The sequence below is a fragment of the Gekko japonicus genome, unplaced genomic scaffold (assembly GCF_001447785.1).
Source record: "Gekko japonicus isolate JY-2015 unplaced genomic scaffold, Gekko_japonicus_V1.1 scaffold373, whole genome shotgun sequence".
Taxonomy (NCBI): domain Eukaryota; kingdom Metazoa; phylum Chordata; class Lepidosauria; order Squamata; family Gekkonidae; genus Gekko; species Gekko japonicus.
This window is the reverse complement of record NW_015167542.1, coordinates 863805-884552: the sequence shown is the minus strand read 5'-3', so window position 1 is coordinate 884552 and position 20748 is coordinate 863805. Positions and strand designations below refer to the sequence as shown.

The 20748-nt window shown below is 39.3% G+C and overlaps 1 protein-coding gene across 5 annotated transcripts in view; it reads right to left on the bottom strand.

Annotated features, from left to right (window-relative positions):
* TCERG1 (transcription elongation regulator 1) overlaps positions 1-20748 on the bottom strand; it is an 81366-nt gene that overhangs the window by 13907 nt on the left and 46711 nt on the right. For all 5 annotated transcript variants that reach the window (XM_015413614.1, XM_015413615.1, XM_015413616.1 and 2 more), the window contains 6 exons: positions 13383-13449; positions 11876-12011; positions 10711-10800; positions 7973-8091; positions 6147-6297; positions 905-1069 (listed from right to left, as the gene is read on the bottom strand). In XM_015413614.1, coding sequence (XP_015269100.1) covers positions 905-1069; positions 6147-6297; positions 7973-8091; positions 10711-10800; positions 11876-12011; positions 13383-13449 — 728 coding nt within the window. The remainder of the gene's footprint in view (positions 1-904; positions 1070-6146; positions 6298-7972; positions 8092-10710; positions 10801-11875; positions 12012-13382; positions 13450-20748) is intronic.

Sequence of the window (20748 nt, the reverse complement as noted above, 5' to 3'; positions counted from 1 at the left end):
CTTAAGCAGCAACTGTTTTCTTCCATATACATATTATCAAGGCCTAGCCTTTCCCATTTAAATGAACTGGGATATTTGCTCCATCTTCTCTTAAGAGATGAGACACTCCAAACTGGATTGGATATAAACCCTAGTTACACAGACTTATCTAGTGCCTCTTGAGTCTTAACTTTTACATTTGGACTGTTACAATGAACTCAGTATAGAGCTGCCCTTGAACACTTTTTGAATGTCAATATTAGAATAACTTTACTGATTGCCCATTGTCTTCTAGGAGCCATCCAAAAGTGCCTTTCTCTTTAAAGGCCAAAACAGTCTGGAACATGGCTACCCGTGAGCTGTCCTATATACTTAGATCATCTAATGAGCCCGTTCCAAGTACCTACTTCATTAGAAACTAGGCTTTTTTTAGTTGAAGCATCTACCCCTTAGAATTCCCTCTGGGCTGGGTGGGTAGATAATTATACCTCTTCACTGTTTTAAGTTTTTACCATGTCCCTAAATTTATCTGTTTGAAGGATGAAGATTTTTATCTGCTGGACTGCTATGATTAATCTGTTTTAACTTGTTTTAACACTGTCAGATTTTTTCTGCTTCCATTCTCAGAGTGTAACAGTGAGGTTTACTACACAGATATTCCCCTTTTCATCAAGACAGAAAGTGAATTACCCACAGTTTTATGCTTTCAGAACCCAAAGGAGCCCATACATATTGTAATAAAATAACAACAGAACAAGCATGCCAATTTGGGAATATATACAATATGAAAGACAAAAAAATACATAATGAATAAAGACATATAATAAACATTCCTTTCCGAGGAAGATTTTCATAGTCTGGTGTTAATTGTTCCAATAGTGAACTACTAAGAAAACCAAAGCAATTACTACTGCAATACACATACTTTGGCTATTTTTTCAATATACTGCTTAAAAAGATCCTCCCTTTGTGAAGAGCTATCCACAGCTTTGTAGCGTGGGTCAGTCTCTACTTTGTCCTTCACTTTGCTCCAGCGAGACTGACTGTCCAAGTGGTGATTAGACAACAGTTCAAAGAAGTCCATTTTGATCTATATTTTAAAGAGAAGACAAAGGGAAAAAAGGAAACAAATTAAGAGAGACTGATGGCTTGCAAAATTATTTAAAAACGCAGAAGCAGACTTACCGTGATGGCAAAAACTGGTTTTACTATACTCAAAATTAAGTTTTTCCAGAAGGCTATTAGATTTTAGAATCTCTAACCCATATAATTTTGGATGGAACTTTTATGAATGTATTATAGTAGAACATATTATGCAAAAGTTATTCAAAATGCACACTGAGTAGTTCATTAAATGACTGTATAGCCATTAACTAAGTAAGCATCACAGTTTTAGGCCATGCGAGAACTTCCTCAACAGGTATGGTTTCTTTGAAAAACTGTACTATTCTATTCTGTACTTTTAAATCTAGTTTAAAAAGTGGTACACCTTATTCACACTTGAAATGGGTCTCACAAAAGCCATTCAAAACACTCAGACTGTACTCCCAGGGCCAGTCCACCCACTGTCAGAATGGGCTCTCTGTATACAAGTTGGGATATATGTGAGGTTTGTGCAAGCCTCCCTCTTTTAAAACAGTGTGTGTGGGGGGAGTACATAGAATTGTTTATGTTCTTCCACTGCTTGTATTGAAAGTCTGTGTGAATTAGTGTACAAACTGGCCCACAGCTCTATCACACATGTGTAAATTGAATTTATGGATTCCAGTCATTTTTCAAACCACTGGAGGTTACTCTTTCAAAGGAGCAGTGCTTGGTGAACTGTCCCCTTAGAGTGGACTTGAAGCACCAATTTATGCAACTTCGGAATTAAGGAATATATGGGTAAGTTAACATTCCAAGAGCACCATGGGTAGCAACTAGTACTGGACAACAGCAAGAATGCCACAGTTAAATACAGCTGTACAAATGTATTTACCCAGCTGAACTTAAAACTAAAATAAGGTATAAAACAGAAATAATGTTTGGCATTTTTTTCAAAAAGTAGAAAATGTATGAATTATGACAAGGCCTTTCAGCATTGCTATGACATAGCAGAGGTGAAGCAGAGACACTGAACTGTCTCATACAACGATCTCCCCTCTCCTCCTGTATGAATACATGCAAAATAAATGACTGCATAACCCCCCTTGCCCATCCCCATCCCAGGCTCCACTTCCTCCTTAGCACCTACAAAGATGCTATGTATTATACATATACTGGAAGCTGAAGTAGAGAGCTGTTTATGAAAATCAATTCCTCATGCTTTTTAAGCCACACAACTGCAAAAGCATTTTTAAAGGGTTGTGATTGTGAGGCTAAAATTTCTGCAATCACATGTAGAACTGCTTCACATAAATGGCTTACCACATAACACTGTGATTATGCACACACTAGCCTTTGACTCATGGAAACAAGCCTTTCACTAAGCCTAGTCGACATCTTGCTAAGCATTTCACCTTCAGAGCACCACCAAACTCTTTGAGAGAAGATAGCCTAACTACAGCTAATTTCACTTTCGTAATTATTATTCACTTGTAAGCTTGTTAAAATCCTCCCAACAAAACCCAGATCAATCATGCAGAGTGGTGTCACTGGAAACGCCCAGCCTTAACACAATACAGGAAAGCAATTTCTAGTAACTTAACTACACTGCTTGACACAGATGTACTGCTTTAGCAGCAATATCAGGATCCAGATCCCTTCAAATAGCAGTAGCTATGTACAGAACAATGTTAATAACCTGTAATTTCCCTCGACCATGTTTTTTTAGCTCTTGACAAACTATTTAGATATGCAAGAATAATTTTAACTTTGATAATCTGAAGGCAATAAAAATTAGGTAACAGCCTCTCTGTTACATATGGCAATTCTGTTAATCAATAACGGTGGTGTGATTTACCACACTAGTGCCTAGGAATATGCATAGCAGCCTTGAACTTATTTTTAAGAATATGTTATTTCAGAGCTAAATTTAACATAACATGCAAGTAGTATAAAAATATGAAGCCTTCTAAGCCATACATTTGAAATTATGTTTTAACAGGAAAAGCTACGATCTCAGGTGCTTCCACAAAAAACTTTAAAGTAAGGGTAAAGGTAAAGGTTCCCTTGCTCGAAAGCCAGTCGAGTCCGACTCTAGGGTTGCGGTGCTCATCTCCGTTTCAAAGCCGAAGAGCCAGCGTTGTCCGAAGACGTTTCCGTGCTCATGTGGCCGGCATGACTAAACACCAAGGCGCACGGAACGCTGTTACCTTCCCACCAAAGTGGTACCAATTTATCTACTTGCAATTTCTTGCTTTCGAACTGCTAGGTTGGCAGGAGCTGGAACTAGAGACGGGAGCTCACTCCATCATGCGGCAACTAGGGTCTGCAGTTCAGCCTGCAGTTCAGCGTCTTAACCACTTGAGCCACCGTAGTCCCTTTAAAGTAAGGGTACAGAGACACCAAATGGGTTAAATGCTTTTCTACTTTCATTTCAGACTGTCTACTAAGCTTATTAATCAATCTCAAGAGACTGCTGAAGTTCATTTGGAACACTACAGTCATGAAGCAGCTCTACCAACAATGGTACCTGATATCCACACAGCATGCCATCCTGTCTCTATAGAAACTAGCAGCTGTCATCCTCATTCTAGCTTGAAAGCCAGCATGAACTCACCACCTAGTGCTGCTGCCTCTGCCAAAAGGGAATAACCTATGTTTCAGCCAAAGGCAACTCTTCCACTGTTCTTTTTAGCAAATGTAGTAAATCAAGATGGCTAACTAATATTTTATTACTATTCTAGGATTGAAAAACATTTAGAATTTCTAGTACCAGTAAGCAATAAATAGAAAGCACAACCTTTTAAAGCAAAGAACAAAGACAGTAAAAAACAGTCTGTGGACTTTAAATGACTTAAGTAGTTACTTATCATAACTACAGTCTTTATAAAAGAGCAGTTGGATACCCACGCTACCTTTACGTTAACCTTTCTTTTAAAAATGAACTGAACGACTCTTGGGGAAAAACAAACACTGAAGTACTGCAAATTGCACGGAGTCACTTACAGAAGACTTGACAACACTAACTTGACCATCACTCAACTACTCAGAGCTCACAACAGACACTGGGTAATGTCTGAAAATGCCATCTGAAAACTCCTTCTTGCCTTCCCTTCAGTGTGTGGCTATATGACAGAAGCCTAGTATTAATGGTGTACCTTACATCTTCGTCTTCAGCTCCAAAGTGTGATTATATTTCTGGTCCTAAAAGATCCTAACTTTTGTAATTCCATGAAATGAATTAACCACAGTGTTGGAAAATGTCAGCACAACAGTGCCATGTTTCAAACCCTTACTTTAAAGGTTTGTGGAACAAGACATAATTCTTAATTCAAACTTCTTTTCTGGAAAACTGGCTGAGAAAGCTTCACAACTCGGTAACCACTTTTTAAAACTCTTAGGTTTTCACATAGAAACACAGCAAAAGCAAATATGGCTGAAAATACTATGTGTAATTAGGAGGATTCCCCCCTCTTTTTTGCAGTTTACACATTCTGGGCACAACTCTCATCACTTCACAAGGAAAAAAACTGAAAAAATGTAAAGTACCGGAACTGCGGGAGGCTAAAGTCACCACACAGAGATACCAATTCTTTCCTCACTAGGGAATCCCATAATAGTTTGCGTGTCAGTGATTGACAGCTGTCAGACTGAACTGATTGACAGGCCGCACAGCACAAAACTGTAAAATCTATCCACTTGTTACAAAACAGAATACATAAAATGGTTACAAGAGGCTTTGGGAAAAAAGAAATAATTAGTTTCAAATGCAAAGATAAATACAATTTTAATACAATTTTTTTGTGTAACTCATGCAAACTTAAAGAATTTACTTCTTAATTATTCTCTTTGATTATAGTTTAGATGCAACACCACCACCTGAAACACGACAACAGATTTAAAACGCAGTCTAAGTATGTGTTCCAGGTTACATGCTTTTGCCTCTAGAAAGCTAATCATTCTGGTATAGCACAGTCCTGAAGAGGGCCTTAAGAAAGCCATATTCTTTTTGCCTGAGTACGTCATCTACAATAAGGGAATAATAGTACTCACATAACTCACAGGGCTGTTACAGGGTTACAACAGGAGAATGCATGTGAAACACTCTGATCACTCAAAAAGTGTTATATAAATGCTAAGCAGTATTGTTAAAAAGAACATGAACCATGAAGAACCACGAAAGGACATTTAAACAGTATAAGCAAAATATTTGAGAATATTTTATTTTTGTAAATACTAACAACAGGTTCACATTTAGACTGTGACGGTTTCCTGTTCCTATATGGCAGAGAAATTTTATACTAATAAAATAATAATACATGCCTCTATCTACATCCCACTCTTACTGAGTGGAACTTACATTAGCTTTACTTCAAAATCTATGAAAGGGCAACAAAAATACCAGAAGTGATTAGGTTTCAGAGAGCAAATTTCCTTTATTCACACAACATAGTAGGACACTGAAGCAGCTCTATATTGCTGAAGATACTTCATAGCATCCACCTTCCCCAGTACTGTGCACTTGGTCTCTTGTACTGACAGTGCAGACAAATGACATTTGGAATTCATTAATCTTTAATAGTCGACCTTTAATTCTGATTAGCAATCATACTAAAATACATTTACTGGGAGATTAAAACACACACATTCACATCCACACACACATACCACTGAAGTGTTAGCATTTAGAAGTAAAGCAACTGTTTGAAATTTGCTCACAAAGACTTCTCATATCTTACTGGCACCACTGAGAGAGGAGGCATATAATGACCTGACTGGAGTTTTCCAGCCAGACAAGGCACTTCCTTTTATACTCTAGGATTCTGAAACCTAGATGTTAATTTAGCAAAAAAGAATATTATGTGAAAAACAATATACATAATACTTCCTAGAATAATACACACATTCCAAGTTTTAAATTCTTTCTAATAGCATAGAAATGGTGGTGAATGTTTCCACCAGGAAAAATCGAGGGCTGGTAAAAGTAATTGGGGGAGGGGAACCTGGGAAAACTAGCGATGGCCTTCTCCCACCCCTCTCATGCATACTCCTTTCACACACATGGAATAAAAAATAAATCTTACCTTCTCTCCTCGGGTCTTCGAATCTTCTTTTTCCTTCTTTCTTGCTGCTGTGATAAATTCATTAAACAACGCCTCTCGATCTTTCATTTTTTCAATTGCTTTGAACCTCGAGTCTTTAGCATGCTTGGCTGCAAATTCACTAAAAGTAGTTCTGTAACAAAATGGCAAGTGTACTGATTTGGCAGAGCTTTCTTAGCTGAAACATCATTCAGCAGCACAACTGCATAATGCTTTTCTTCTGTTGAAGCGTATGTCCTAAACATCAACACACATGTATCCTTATAACACAGATGGGTGTTCAAGAAGAAAAGTGTTATACTTTTCCTTATTTAAAAAATGTTATGCAAATTTTTATTTTTTTAAAAAAGTATACCCATTTAGTGCAGTTCTTCCATCAGAGTATAATCTTTCAGAACTTCAGGTACCAGCCTGCCCTGTTCCTTCATTGTTACGCAAAGCAAAGTTATCACTCACCATTCAACTATGCCTGAAGTGAAACTAACAACATGAAACTACTGTATGCAGCACTTTCCACCCTTTCTTCCTACAGCATTTATCGTTACAATACTCTCACCTCCAGGGCCAGATTCCAAATCTCAGATGTGCAGTAGATATAGTACTGCCACTTACCTCAGGGGGAAAAAACACTACTGTGCTTTTTCCAAAATCTGATGCTAATCTGGCCCCAAGATTACGTGAGACATTATAATCCTACGAATGTTTTCATCACAGCATGGAAATAATTAGACTTGGAAAATTCCGCCTACTGTTGCTGTAGGGTAAATTAAAACAAGAGAAGAATTTGGTAGCTTATTCAATTGACTGGAAGTGAATGTAAACCTATACTAAAGAAAGTCAGCTGCGAAAGCAAGAAAGAGGCTGGACACAAATTCTTGAACATATAAAATACAAGGAGCACAAACATCCTTAGGGTGTCACTTCTACAGATAAAAACAGTAAAATCAGAAGATAAACAGCAATAACAAAACACTCAGGTCCCTTCAGACCTTCATTTCCTCTTACTTGCTGCTGACAAAAACCAGGAAAAAAATACAATAGAAATAATTATTTCTGTGTCTTTTGGGCTACAAAGGACAGCAAGAAATATTTCAACACTAAACCAGTAAAAGAGTTTGATGGAAAACAATTATTTTCAAGATCAGTATTCTATCTACTCCAAATTTTATTCTACCCCCACTGACCAAGAGCTGTTCGCAGAATCGGGTAAATTCAGGCATAATAGCAAGCAGTAGTCTTCTCATATGTTTCACTTTATTTTGCTGAAACAATCATACCCAACTAAAACAAATGAACTATTAATACGAAACAACTCCTATCTGGTTTAGGCTTAAAAAGTATCATGTTAATTCCATATCAGTAGTATGATGCATATAATATGATTAACCTGTGAAAATTCATTTGGTCATTAAACATACAAGGATACAAATCTGTAACTAAATAGGGATAAATCCAGATGGGGCTTTCCACACTGTTGGCTATAGAATGGCTTGCACTTCCGGACCCCTGAGTTTTATACCTGGGGCCTATATGTAAACGTACTTTGCCAAAATGGGACCACTCAATATATTCAAATACTGAATATAAAAATATCAAAAACAACTCTGAAATTAAAGCCATCCTGAAATAGCTACTATTAGAATTTGACCTAACAGCAGTAAGCTTGCAGAGTTGTGGACTTCAAGCAAATGAAACCCTTAAATACAACAGAACCAAGAACGCTAGAACAGAGTGGAGGAAAACACACACTCTAACATCACCTCATTGGAAAAAGGTGCTTCACCACAAAATGAGGAAAAAAATCTTACCTGGGATTAATCTTTGCTTCTTCCATCATTTTCTTGAAATCTTCCTTAGCCTGCATTATTTTGTTTTTCTTTTCTTTACCCTTTTCCTCTGTTCTGGTTTTCACATACTGATCAAATACCTACAGAAGTACCAAAGAGCATGCTGTACAAAATGCCCACATGGAATGCCATCATCAGAAGACATGAGAAGGGCAAAGCAAAACTTAAATGATTTTTTTCTGCAGTGCTCTGTTTTAACTCATATGGACACAAAGGCATTATTTCACTACAGATTGTGAAATATTTGTATTTCATAATAACCGGATCATAATGTTGTTGAGTTCATCATTTATTTACATATGCTCTGAACTGGATAATACAGCAAAAATAGAAATTTTACAACACACTTATGATCAGGGCTATCTGCTTTTTACTTTTGTAATATAACACATCTTTATTTATTCAAGGGACCTGAGATTACAAGGTAAAAGTAAGGTATGCATCTCATTCCCACAGGGCCCTAGAGAAGTCACTGTTGATATGCAGTGTTTTGTATGAGGAGGCTTCACCTATATAAGAGACGCCAATGTTGGATCAGGCCAAAGGCCCATCCAGTCCAACACTCTGTGTCACACAGTTGCCAGAAATACCAGGTGCCATCAGGAGGTGATGGCACTTGATACAACATAGCAGATATGCAAATGATCCCTGCACTCAAGTACAGATGGCTCTATTAAAAGATTTTCTAAACTTGGAAACTACTACTATGGAGATCTAGATATATTATAATAATAATTATTTATCAGACTTATTGATCGCCCTATCCTGATTGGCACCAGGGTCTGGGTGATGTATGGTATGGCATAAGCCTTAGTAACAATATATAAACATTAGGTATAATAAAATTAATAGTATTAAAAACCAATGGAAAACAAATTCAAGATGGCATCACTAACAACTATGCAATCGAAAATCTGGAATTCTGAATGGTTTTGGTCACTTTCTAAGTTCTTTTTTGTTTTGTTTGGGGGGGATGGGGGGGGTTCCAGCCATGTTGGAAAACTGTCGCTGCCGAAAGCCTGGTGGAACATCTGTGCCTTGCAGGCCCTGTGGAACTGCATGAGGTCCTGTAGGGCTCTGACCGTATTAGAGAGTTCCACCAGGATGGGGCCAGGGCCAAAAAGACCCTGGCTCTGGTCAGGGACAGTCGTACCTCTTTGGGGCTAGGGATCACCAGTAAGTTGCGATCTGCAGAGCATAACGCTCTCCCAGTGACATAATGGAGGAGATGGTCCCGTAAATACATTGGTTCCAGACCGTGCAAGGCCTTAAAGGTCATTTAAAACACTGATTATTCTATGGAGGTCAACATATATAAGCAGAATGTACTTCTAAAAATCATTTAAAACACTGATTATTCCCTTCCACAAACTCATTTATTTTCATCTTTGTGAGAAAAGACTGGACAGAATAAAATTTTAATTCTGAATGAAACTTACAGAAATGTTCCAACAGCCATACGGTTGAGGACAGGAATGGTTTACCAGCAAGCCTGGACTCCACCTCCTGCCCACCCCCCATGGGGAGGGTATAAACTGACACCTCTAGATAAGCTTATTTTTTCATTGTATTGTTTTTATTGTAATTGTTAAATTGTTTTATTGAAGTGTTGTTATATGCGGTACATTGCCCTGAGCCTTTTGGGGGTGGGCAGTTTATAAATTGAATCAATCAATTTCCATATACCCCTTAAGTTCAGCTGTATATGAAAACCGCTGTGCAGAGTATGAATACAGAAGCTCATTAAAAATAATCCTTTCCCATTTGCGTTAGATCTCAACTCCCCTTCAGTTCCCTCTCTAAACGTTTCCTTATTCCTTTTATCCCTTTTTTCCTCCCCTGCTCTGCCTTTCCCCTTCCTTCAATTCTATCTCTTCCTTCCCCCTCATTCACCATATTAGATGCATCCCTTATTCTCTCCACATCCTTCCCAACACCCTTGTACAATTTATCTTCTCAATCCCATGAGAGTTTGGCCACCATTTTGGTTGTCTTAGCAACCTTAGCAGATGGCAAGGTGTGCAACTCAAGTTCCCAAGGGGTCTCAATGGAGAGGTCAGTCTCTTGCTCTTTTATCCAGTGACCTAACAATGAGATGAAAGAGTCTGCTTAGACATGCACATGGAAATGCAGACTGACTAATCCCTTTGGAAGGGAGGCATCCACAAGGAAAAATCATGCATTTCTGTATACTTGGGTAAATACTACTCTCTCTGCCCTTCATGTTATATGCACAGGGACCACAACATCACTATTAACTATAAAAATGCTAATTTTCACAGTATTTGGATTTCTGCTCAATATTCTTGGTATTAGTATTTTGGTATAACTATTTTGGGATGAGGACAATCGTTTCTGCCAACATATAAATCTATACCTACTGCTACATTTGAGGGTGTGAAACTTTCTTTTCTCCATAAAAACAAGTCATCTTCTCTGTCTTGAGAACTTCAGTGGACACTCCCCACGCCTTCTTATTTTGTAAGTCTTGATTTTCTGAAATTCCCAGATATCAGAATTCCCATTTTTCCAAGAAACCCTCAAAATGTAACTTTCATCAAAACACTTTGTATAGTGTAAATATTTTGTTTATAAGAATTATAAAATTTGGCATGACGTCTGAATCAGTACTGTATTTTATAAGTTTTGTTTATAAGAATTATAAATACAAATATAATTACCACATGGTGAAAAAGTACCTGTTTTCTTTCTTTAGGGTTAAGAAGCAAGTACCGGGGATCGAAAACTATCTTATGTAGCTCCTTCTCCCAAGTAGAAAAAGCAGAAACCTTTTTAAAAAAAGAACAAAAAAGTGCTTTTTCCTGGCAATTAAACTCACCCAAAGCCATGCAAGTTGTGCAGTTCTGCTTGAAATCTACAGGACATCTGTTTAAAAGGACCCATAACTGAAACCCTTACAGCAGTTTCATCACTAATAGATTATGACCTGCAGGAGGTCAGCATGGCAAATTTCCACACTAATTGGTTCAGAAAAGTCTACATAATTACACAGAACTAACACACACCTAATTACTCATTAAAATAACCACTACTGTGTGACATTTAAAAATTGCTACATCAAAAGATAACTTTGAAGTTCTGCATTATGATTTCCTATGCCTCCATAGGTAGTTTTCTGAACCTTCTATTTCTCACTCATGTGAACTAGAGAGTTTCACACACATAGAGTTCTGGGCACTACTCAACAGAAAACAAACCTGGAAAACAACAAATTTAACCAGAAAATGTCATAAAAATTATGTTGGAGAACTACACTGATAGTTCACCACAAGCTAAGAAGTCTATCATCCCCTGCACCCACAAGAGATTTCTGAACTCAAATTTAAGCTCACTTGCGGTTCTTAATCACTCTCCCCACACTTTCAAGAATGGACATAGCAGCTGCCTAGGAAACGTACTGCCCTAACATGCATCAGGTAAACTGAAGAGAAGATTAGGGATGAGCACAAACTGCATTTTTGTGGTTTGTGAACAGAACTGGTTCACAAGCTATTTAAACTCCTGGTTTCTGCTCCCCACTGCTTTTGGTGGCAAGCAGAAAGCAGAGGGTGAAATGGCTCGGAGTGGCTCTTCAGGTTGCGAGCATTTATTTGCAAACCACAAACTGCCCAAAATTCATGATGAACTTTAGTTTGTGAGCTGGTTCATGCCTATCCCTAAAGAAGACCATTGTTAGCTTTATATTAAAAAGCACATAATTTAGCCACTATGCTCTTTATTATTCAGTTATAAGATTTCAATGTCCCTGTACATAATATAACTTTTGTTCCAGTCCTATTTAATGGTCACCACCCAATAAAAAAAATGTTCAATGTTCTTATTAATACAGGAATACTTCCTGACCCCTCTCTCTAGAAGCATGTCCTTGAACTGTTTCATTCGAGCCTCCAGAGGAACTATGGCCCTTTCTCGAGCAGCCTTAATTTCTGCTTCCATGGCAGCCTCCTTCTCTGAATCAATGTCTTTGTTATCTTCTTTCCTATAAAAATAAAGACATACAGCTTTCCATAGAGAATCAAAACTGCAATTAGGAAATCTCATTCCCCAACACTCCAGGGATACACGTTCAGGGTGAATTCAGTTTATCAGTTTTTCTGTTCACTGTGGAAACAACATTAGAACCAGACTATCTAGGCCCAAATATCCAACAAGACGAATATTTCTATGCTTTTGTAGGCTGCAAATGAATGACCCAGTTCCACTGAAGCATCAATCTTGTGATTAAAAAAGTCATTACACTGTGGGAAAAGCTAATTCTCCATACTCACACAGACATTTCTAAGGCCCAGTACAAACATAAAAACTTACCCCTTCTTTAGGATTTGGGGACAAACCACAGAATCATGCACATCCTCTATTCTCATAAGCAAATTCACCTCAATCCCATTGCTATTCAAATAAACGCAGCTTCTGAGACACAATATCAAACACCCTTCCCCTATCAGGATTAAGAGGATATTACGTTTCATACCAAAAGACCATTAAATAATGAAGATCTGGGATAGCCCAGCTTTTAACCTCCCTCCTCAGCAAGGTCTATTGTTATTGCAATGATACAAGTTGTGGGGAACTCTTAGCTAGCCTACCTACCACAGTTCATTATCTTGTAGTGAATTATGCCTTTCTGCCTCTCCCCCATCTGCCTCTCCCCCATCTACATTCCAGACAAATTATGGAGCCCAAGAATGCCCCCCATCTGCATGGACCACAGTTGACAATTTAGACTACCAAGCTGCAGGCCAAAGAAGTTGGTTCTGTTCCAAGGTACCTTCAGAATGTCTACTGAGAAGATCTTCTGCCATAATAACACAGCTACTGTGTTGGGGCTGTGTTTGTTTTATGGACAGAATTTGGCCTGGGTCATACTTCGATTTCTTCCAAGTATGCAGAAGGTACTCTACACTTGTGTCTGTGCTCATGTTCACATACAGAGATTAGATAGGGACATTCTATCCTACCTCAAGATGCTTTGTGTCTCCACATCTTTTGTGTATTTTACAGCCCAACAGGAGCAGCATCACATTATATGTCATTTCAAGATGGTCTGACTTTGTTAGCTGCTACTGGAATGTATCTTGCTCACAGAAATAGGTTGAATGGCTTACTGATAATTCCACACAATAATTATGCAATTAAGCTAACACAATACTATTTAAAGGCTATTGCATACGGACTTTTATTATTTGGACAAAAGATGAATTCTTCTCCCTGAGTTTTACTCTGCTTTGAAATTTACATTTCCTCAGAGCATTAGTAACAGATAAATCACAGGAAGTCTTAACTATCAGTTACACTAAAACATGGAATCTCATATAAATGAATGCCATCTACTAATTTTAGGTAAACTTACTTTCGTTTCTTTGCTTTAATAGGTTCATCATCATTGGTTTCTTCTAGCATTTCATGCTCTTCTTTTACTGAAAGAGAGATTTCTATTAGTAAACTTGTAAGATCATTCAATCAAACTTCATCATTTATTCCTGCTTGTTGCCTGCATAGTTCTGAGGAACCTACCTCATGTTAATTTTGAAAGACAGAGAAGTATCCTATGGAGATACATCAGCATCTCAAGATCAAAGGAAGCATAGTATTTAATCAATCAATAATACATGTCTACGATTAATATTTAGATAAAAGATAACATCAACTCTAGAACCGTTTCCAGAACCTATTACATTTTACCCTCTAAGAAATGAGATTAATTCAGATAGAACACCAAACCAAAGACTGGCAAAGGAGTCCTTATGTGGGTCACATTCCCTCCCCTCAACTCCTAAGTACATAGGTTCCTAGCAGTTGCTAACTACAGCTGACTACACCACCTGAACTGACAAATCATGGTTAGTGTTAATCTCCAAACCATGTCTCACACACCCTCTCGTCTCATCTTCTGCCACCTTCCAGCCTAAGGTAAATTAAAATGGTTAGGTGTGTGCTCTCCTTGAGCCACAAATCCCCAGCTATGGGAAACCCCTTTCAACCCAGCCCCTCAATATTTCAGTAGCTGCCGCCGTCACCACCAGGGATCATCAAACAATGGCCTATAAACGTACTTAGCTTGCATATTCACGTGCATAGCAAACTATGGTAAGCAAAAAAGGGAATTAGAGGAGGGAACCTGTGAGTAGGAGGAGATTTGGCATGACGTCTGAATCAGTACTGTATTTTTATTAAATCTGTATTGAGCTTTTATGAAAGAAGTAGGTGCATCTTGACTGTGCACCTGCAACATAAGAACTTATTCCTGTTATATTTTTTTATTATCACTAAATGTATGCTGGTCTTCAAAAAGCTCTACAGAAATATCAGTAGATTTTATTTTTTATTTGGAGAATTATGTAATAATGTTACACATAACATCATGTCTGACCCTGCTTTTCACGTCTATTTTTTCCATGTAATTTAGTTGGTATCATTTCTTTTTATTGAAGTCAACAGGGAGGGCTTCTAATGTCCTGGCCCCACTGGTGGACCTCCTGATGGCACTGGTATTTCTGGCCACTGTGTGTTGGACTGGATGGGCCTTTGGCCTGATCCAACATTGGCATCTCTTTGTATATTAACAATTCTACCCGCACTTATCTGCCTGAGGAATATCTCTGTGAAAATGGCGTGAAGCTATATAAGTAAATCCTAATCCAATGAAAGTACATAAGCATCCCCCAACGAATAAAGAACTATGCACTCAACAGAGTTCTGTACAGATCCTCAGTAATAAACTGCAAACTATGTATTCAGCAGCGAATCTGTTTATGGAGAGACTGAATACAGTTCCCAGACAAAGAGGTGACTGCTGTCATCAGAAGTGACCAATGATTGTCAAGCAGACAGAATTATCTGAATGTATCATCAAGGTATGGGTAAATTTTTCATGGAAGTTTCTACGAGGGATGAGCACAAACCGGCTCACGAGCCAAAATTCTCTCTACCAAATAACATCAGGGCCCTGTGGGATGTTCTGCCAAGCATATGGTTGACAGCAACACGGTTTTAACAGCAAATTAGCCAATTTGCACCTCTCACCTTTCTCCCCCGCCAACGAGGTGCAAATTGATAATATGATGCCATATAGGTCTATACTCTGTATATTAATTGTTTTTAAAATCTTTGTATTTATTTGTACATAGAAATTGATGAATTGTTTTAGTCTTTCTGTTGTGCACCACTCTGAGCCTGCTTCGCAGGGAGGGGGGAATGATGTTGTTGTTCAGGGGAGGCGCCTTCCCCCGAACATTTACCCAACTTTTGACTGGTTTGGTTTGGCTGTTTCAGGGCCAGCTTTAAACCTAACAGCAGAACAGCACAGAGTCTGTTGCTCCACTATTAGGTTTGGTTTATATGACCATCTGGCAGCTATTTAACCCTTCAGTTTTGCTCCCCCCCTTTGAAGGGGGGAAAGCAAAACCAAAGTGTGAAATGGTCCACAGCCATTTAACTCTTCAGTTTTGCTTCCTGCCCTTGAGGGGAAAGCCAAAGGGTAAAATGGCTGCAACTGAAGGGTGAAATGGATCTGAGCCATTTAACTCTTCCTGAGCCATTTAACTCTTAACTCCCTATTCCCCTTCTCCCAGCTGTAGCAAGTCATGGCCAGGAAAAAGGGGGAAAGGAAATCCTTTCCCAGACAATCCCTCCTTCTCCTGGCCCCAGCGAGCCGCAGTGCAGAGAAAGGTGGAAAGGAGTCCCTTCCAGGGCAGTCCCTGCCCCTTTTCTCCGGGCCACAGCTTCTTGCTGGACCAGTTCAGGCAGGGATCGTTTGGGTCTATTCGGTTTGGCGTTCAGTTCGTGGGCCACCCTGAAGCGAACCGCCCTTTTTAGGTTTGTGCCCATCCCTAGTTTATAGACTGATATGTGACTTGGTGCATTCTCAATATTTAAAAACAAGGGCTCTTTTATAAGAACTATTTTAGAACTATGTTACATCTTTCTATATTTCCTACCTTGAATCCCAGTGAGGAAGGTGGATTATAAATGAATATTCAATTAAACATTTCTGCCTTTCCCAATTTTTATTTATTTTATTTAACAAAACTGTGCATCAAATAAATCTTTAACTAATCAATGGCATTTTTATTTGAACTAAAATTGACCTAGACAAGTTATCTACTTAACTAATATTTTAGTCAATGTAATTTAAAGGGTATGCCTACGGATAGTTGAGCCTGAATATGTTATTTCCATGGTTGTTCAAGAGATTATGAGTAAATGTATTCCTCTAGACTGAAAGTTCCAAATAGAATAAAAGAAGCATATTCCTCAATTAAAATTTACTTTTTCCCAGATCTTTGAAATATAAAACTACATCTAATATACATACTCCCTTCTCTGTGCCTGAAAATGAATTTACTTTCCATTCCTTAAAATCCAACCTTGAGCCTTCAGGTTCATCAAACTCCCAATTCACCTATTAGTCATAGCAACTAATATCAACAGTGAAGTTTCACCACAAATCCCTAGAATTAACATTCCAATTGAAGTTAAAATGAAACACTGGACTTGCAAGTCTTCATCAGCTGAACACAGACCCCAGTTTATGACTCTCCATCAGTGGAATGGAAAATATCCTTAAAGACTGGGTTATGTTTCCTCCTACTCCCTATTTCATGGGCAGTGCTTAATGCAAATTATTTCAGCAAGGCTTCCTCCTGACTTGCCAAGCTTCTAAGGAAAAGCAGTCCACTTCTATAGTTTTCCTGCTATTAATGAAAAAGGTGTCTAAGAACATCTGCCCTCCAAGGGGAAAAGGAGACAATCCTCCCTGATTCCTCTGCCACCAAAAAGAGCAGGGAAGGCTAACTTTCCATTCCACTGATGAGAAGAAATACACATGGTAAGTTCCATATGTTATTCTCTACAAGTGGAAGACAGTTCCCTTAATATTGGGGGTTTGAAAAATTGCAGAATCCCAGGTGCGACAGAAATGAAAAGGAGGAGTCATTAAGTGACAACCTTTTGAAGGACTCTTCTGATGAATGCCCTCTCACTGAGGCAAAGGCATTCAGGCTATAAAGCCTCACTAAGCTTGAGGCTGAAACCCACATAGCTGTTCTACAAATTTCCTCAATAGGTGCATTTGTGGAGCAGGCTGCCAAGGTAGCAGCCATCCTGGTAGAATGGGCAATGACTCCTGAAAGTGCCCTTGTTGTTGAATCTTTGGATCTTGTATGCAAGAAGATTCAGACTTTGATCCATCTGGCTGTGGTTGGCTTAAAAACCTTTCCAATGTGATCAAGAAGGAAATGAACATTGAGTCTGAATGTCACAAAGTCTCTGTACACTTCAGGTAACTGCACAGTGCTCTTCTGACTTCAAGTTTGTGCCAGCCACTTTACTTAGGTTGACTAGGATGTGGACAGAAGAAGTGGAGATGAATCTTCTTGCCTTGTGGAACACTGAGTTTACATTCAGCATAAACAAAGGATATGTAGTGTCACGGAGTCCTTATGGAAAGAGTAAAGTTCCTTCTTTACTCAGAGGGCTGAAACTTCCGAGCTCTCCTGCCTGATGTGATGGCTATGAGGATGGCTACCATGAAGGACAGTATCTTCAGAGGAGACAACTCCAGAGGTTCAAAAGGAGGTTCATCATAAGTATTCTATGAAGGTCCCATGAGGAAAAGCTATGATGCATAGGAGCACGAAAGTGATGCACTGTATTCCTGGTGCTTGGGGGGGGGGCAACAGTGGGAGGGCTTCTAGTGTCCTGGCCCCACTGCTGGACCTCCTCATGGCACCTGATATTTTTGGCCACTGTGTGACAGAGTGTTGGACTGGATGGGCCATTGGCCCGATCCAACATTGGCTTTTCTTATGTTCTTATGAGGGTTAGACAGAAACTCTCCCGTAAGAAACCACTTGACGTGACTGTGCCTGGAGATGGACTGACCTCCAATGGGCCAGAGAACTGAAGATAGGGCCACTGCCTGACTATGAGTATGTCGGGGCAAAGGCCTTTCCCCATCTCTGGAAAGGAAGCAAAGCCCCAAAGAAAGAAGAACCAGATGGCGTGGTTAGCTAGAGTAGGGAGGTATCAAAAATTTTTGTATTTTATTTTTGTAACCAGCATCGACTACCCACATATTGGTAATGTTGTATTTGTTCTTTTACTTGCATGGAATGATTGTTTTGCTCCTCTGAAGCACGGGCATTACAACAAAGTTGCTATGCCAATTGGATATATGAATTGCTATTTGTGTTTTTAACATTGTGTGAGTTATTAGTATATTTTCCCTTTTTATACATTACCTTTACATTTCTTTTATTGCTTTATATTGATACTGAAGTATAAATATTTGCACAGAAGCCTTTTATTAAGTATCTCATCTATTTTTTTAGACTTATTAAAGTTAGCACAGTTTGATATGTGAATTACAATTCTTATGTCTTTACTGAGAGTTGTGCAGACAGTCCATACATACATAAACAGCAACCTGTTTTATAGTTGGTAAACCTGATCCCTCCCCATTCCTCCCCCAATACCCCCCTCTCTCTACTTGCTTGACTATACTTGCTGTTTTCTGGTCGCATGAAATTCAGACAGCAGTGCAGAATCATATGGAAAAGTTGAAGCCACCTCAGCTTGTGCCTTACGATGGCTTCGGGGGGGGATTGTAGCTCAGAGGCACTGCCTTACTCACAGGGTAGCCCCAACAGCAGGGCACCCCACTTCTGACCTGAACCAGAGACCCACAGAATCAGGCCAAAGAGGACACTCTTGACCTGTACCACAAAGCTAGCCAAAGCTCTGCAAAAGGGTTTCGTCTAAGTATGTACAAAGTGTCCTCCAGGGCAATCTCCAAACCCCCTTCCAACCAGCAAAGGTATGTAACAAGTTCTTTCAGGTAGGTATCTGCATTTCTAAAGTCATTCAGTGGACATCTGGAGAACCTCCTCTGTATCCATACCCTCATGTATCCCCTTTTTGTGTGATACCTGTGCCTATGTAAAAATCTTTTGCCTCAACACCTGGCCCTCCTGTCCCCTCCTGCAGTATACTGAAACCAAAAATGTTTAAATTATTAATAATCCTTCCTGACAACTATCACAGACCCATTTTCCCCTTTTCAGTAAGCCTGGGAACCCATTCAACCTATCTAGGCAGGACCATTAATGGTAATCAAACCCATTTAATTGTCAAGGTTGCGCGGTGCTAGCCCACTGCAGAATGTGAATGAGTATGAGTATCAAATGAAGACATAAGTCCAACTGGCTTAGTGTAAAACTATTTACATTTATTTACACCAGCCTTCACCAAAATATTATTCACAGTGACAAAATGCTCCGCAGACACCAGATTTTCAATCAACGGGATAAGGTATACAGTACATCACTACATTTATACAGACATTGACCAATCACCTTACAATGCTGAGTCATGATGATCATGTTAATTACTGCTGCACAGAACTGCACAGAACCGGTTGGAGCCAGCTAGAATGTCACTCTAAGCTGTCAGCTCCTGTCAAATAGATTAGCCTTGGTGTTTAGTCATGCCGGCCACATGACCACGGAAACGTCTTTGGACAGCGCTGGCTCTTCGGCTTTGAAACGGAGATGAGCACCGCAACCCTAGAGTCGGATTCGACTGGCTTTCGAGCAAGGGAACCTTTACCTTTACTTACAGCCAGACTTACTGAAACACATATATGTTATGTGCCCCGGCAGGACCACCAATGGTCATTAAGAACATAAGAACATAAGAGACACCAATGCTGGATCAGGCCAAAGGCCAATCCAGTCCAATACTCTGTCACACAGTGGCCAAAAATACCAGGTGTCATCAGGAGGTCCACCAGTGGGGCCAGGACATTAGAAGCCCTCCCACTGTTGACCCCCCCCAAGCACCAAGAAGACAGAGCATCACTTGCCCCAGAGTCCCTATCTATACCTTGTGGCTAACAGCCACTGATGGACCTCTGCTCCATATGCTTATCTAATTCCCTTTTGAAGCCGTCCATGCTTGTAGCCGCCACCACTTCTTGTGGCAGTGAATTCCATGTGTTAATCACTCTTTGGGTGAAGAAGTACTTCCTTTTATCCGTTCTAACCCTGACCGCTCAGCAATTTCACTGAGTGCCCACAAGTTCTTGTATTGTGAGAAAGGGAGAAAAGTACGTCTTTCTCTACCTGCTCTAACCCATGCATAATCTTATAAACCTCATTCATGTCACCCTCCTATCATCCCTCAATCATGTCATCAATGCACGGCCCGGGAGACCACCCCTCGAATTCCTATAAAAATATAGGGCAAGGTCCACCTCAGTGTGCACTCTGAGGGCGCCTATTATTGAGTACACCCCCATAGCCTCTGCTTTGGGTCTCCTTTCTTAGCATGGAACACTGGCCATTTGCGCTTTCTTCTTCTTCTTTTTTGAAACCCCCAAAGGGGTATTTTTATTGTTTTTCAATAGACTACAAAACTACAAAGAAAAAATTGGGAAGGGACTACATCTATGGATAAAGAAAAGATACCCACACTAACTAAAAACCCAGGAGTGAGAGATCACATCCCAGTTAAACTAAATGTTAGTATTACATTTGTTAATAAGACAATATACTTGTAGAGTTCTTGCTTTGCACTGCTTCTATGTTAGTAAATTAGTTATCTTGAGAAGACTTTCTGAGCATCTTCATTTCTTCAAAGAGCAATTTTCAGAGTCCTTCTGCCCTTACTTTGGCTTTCTGTCTCTAAAATCATACACAGTTTTCGTCGCACCCATA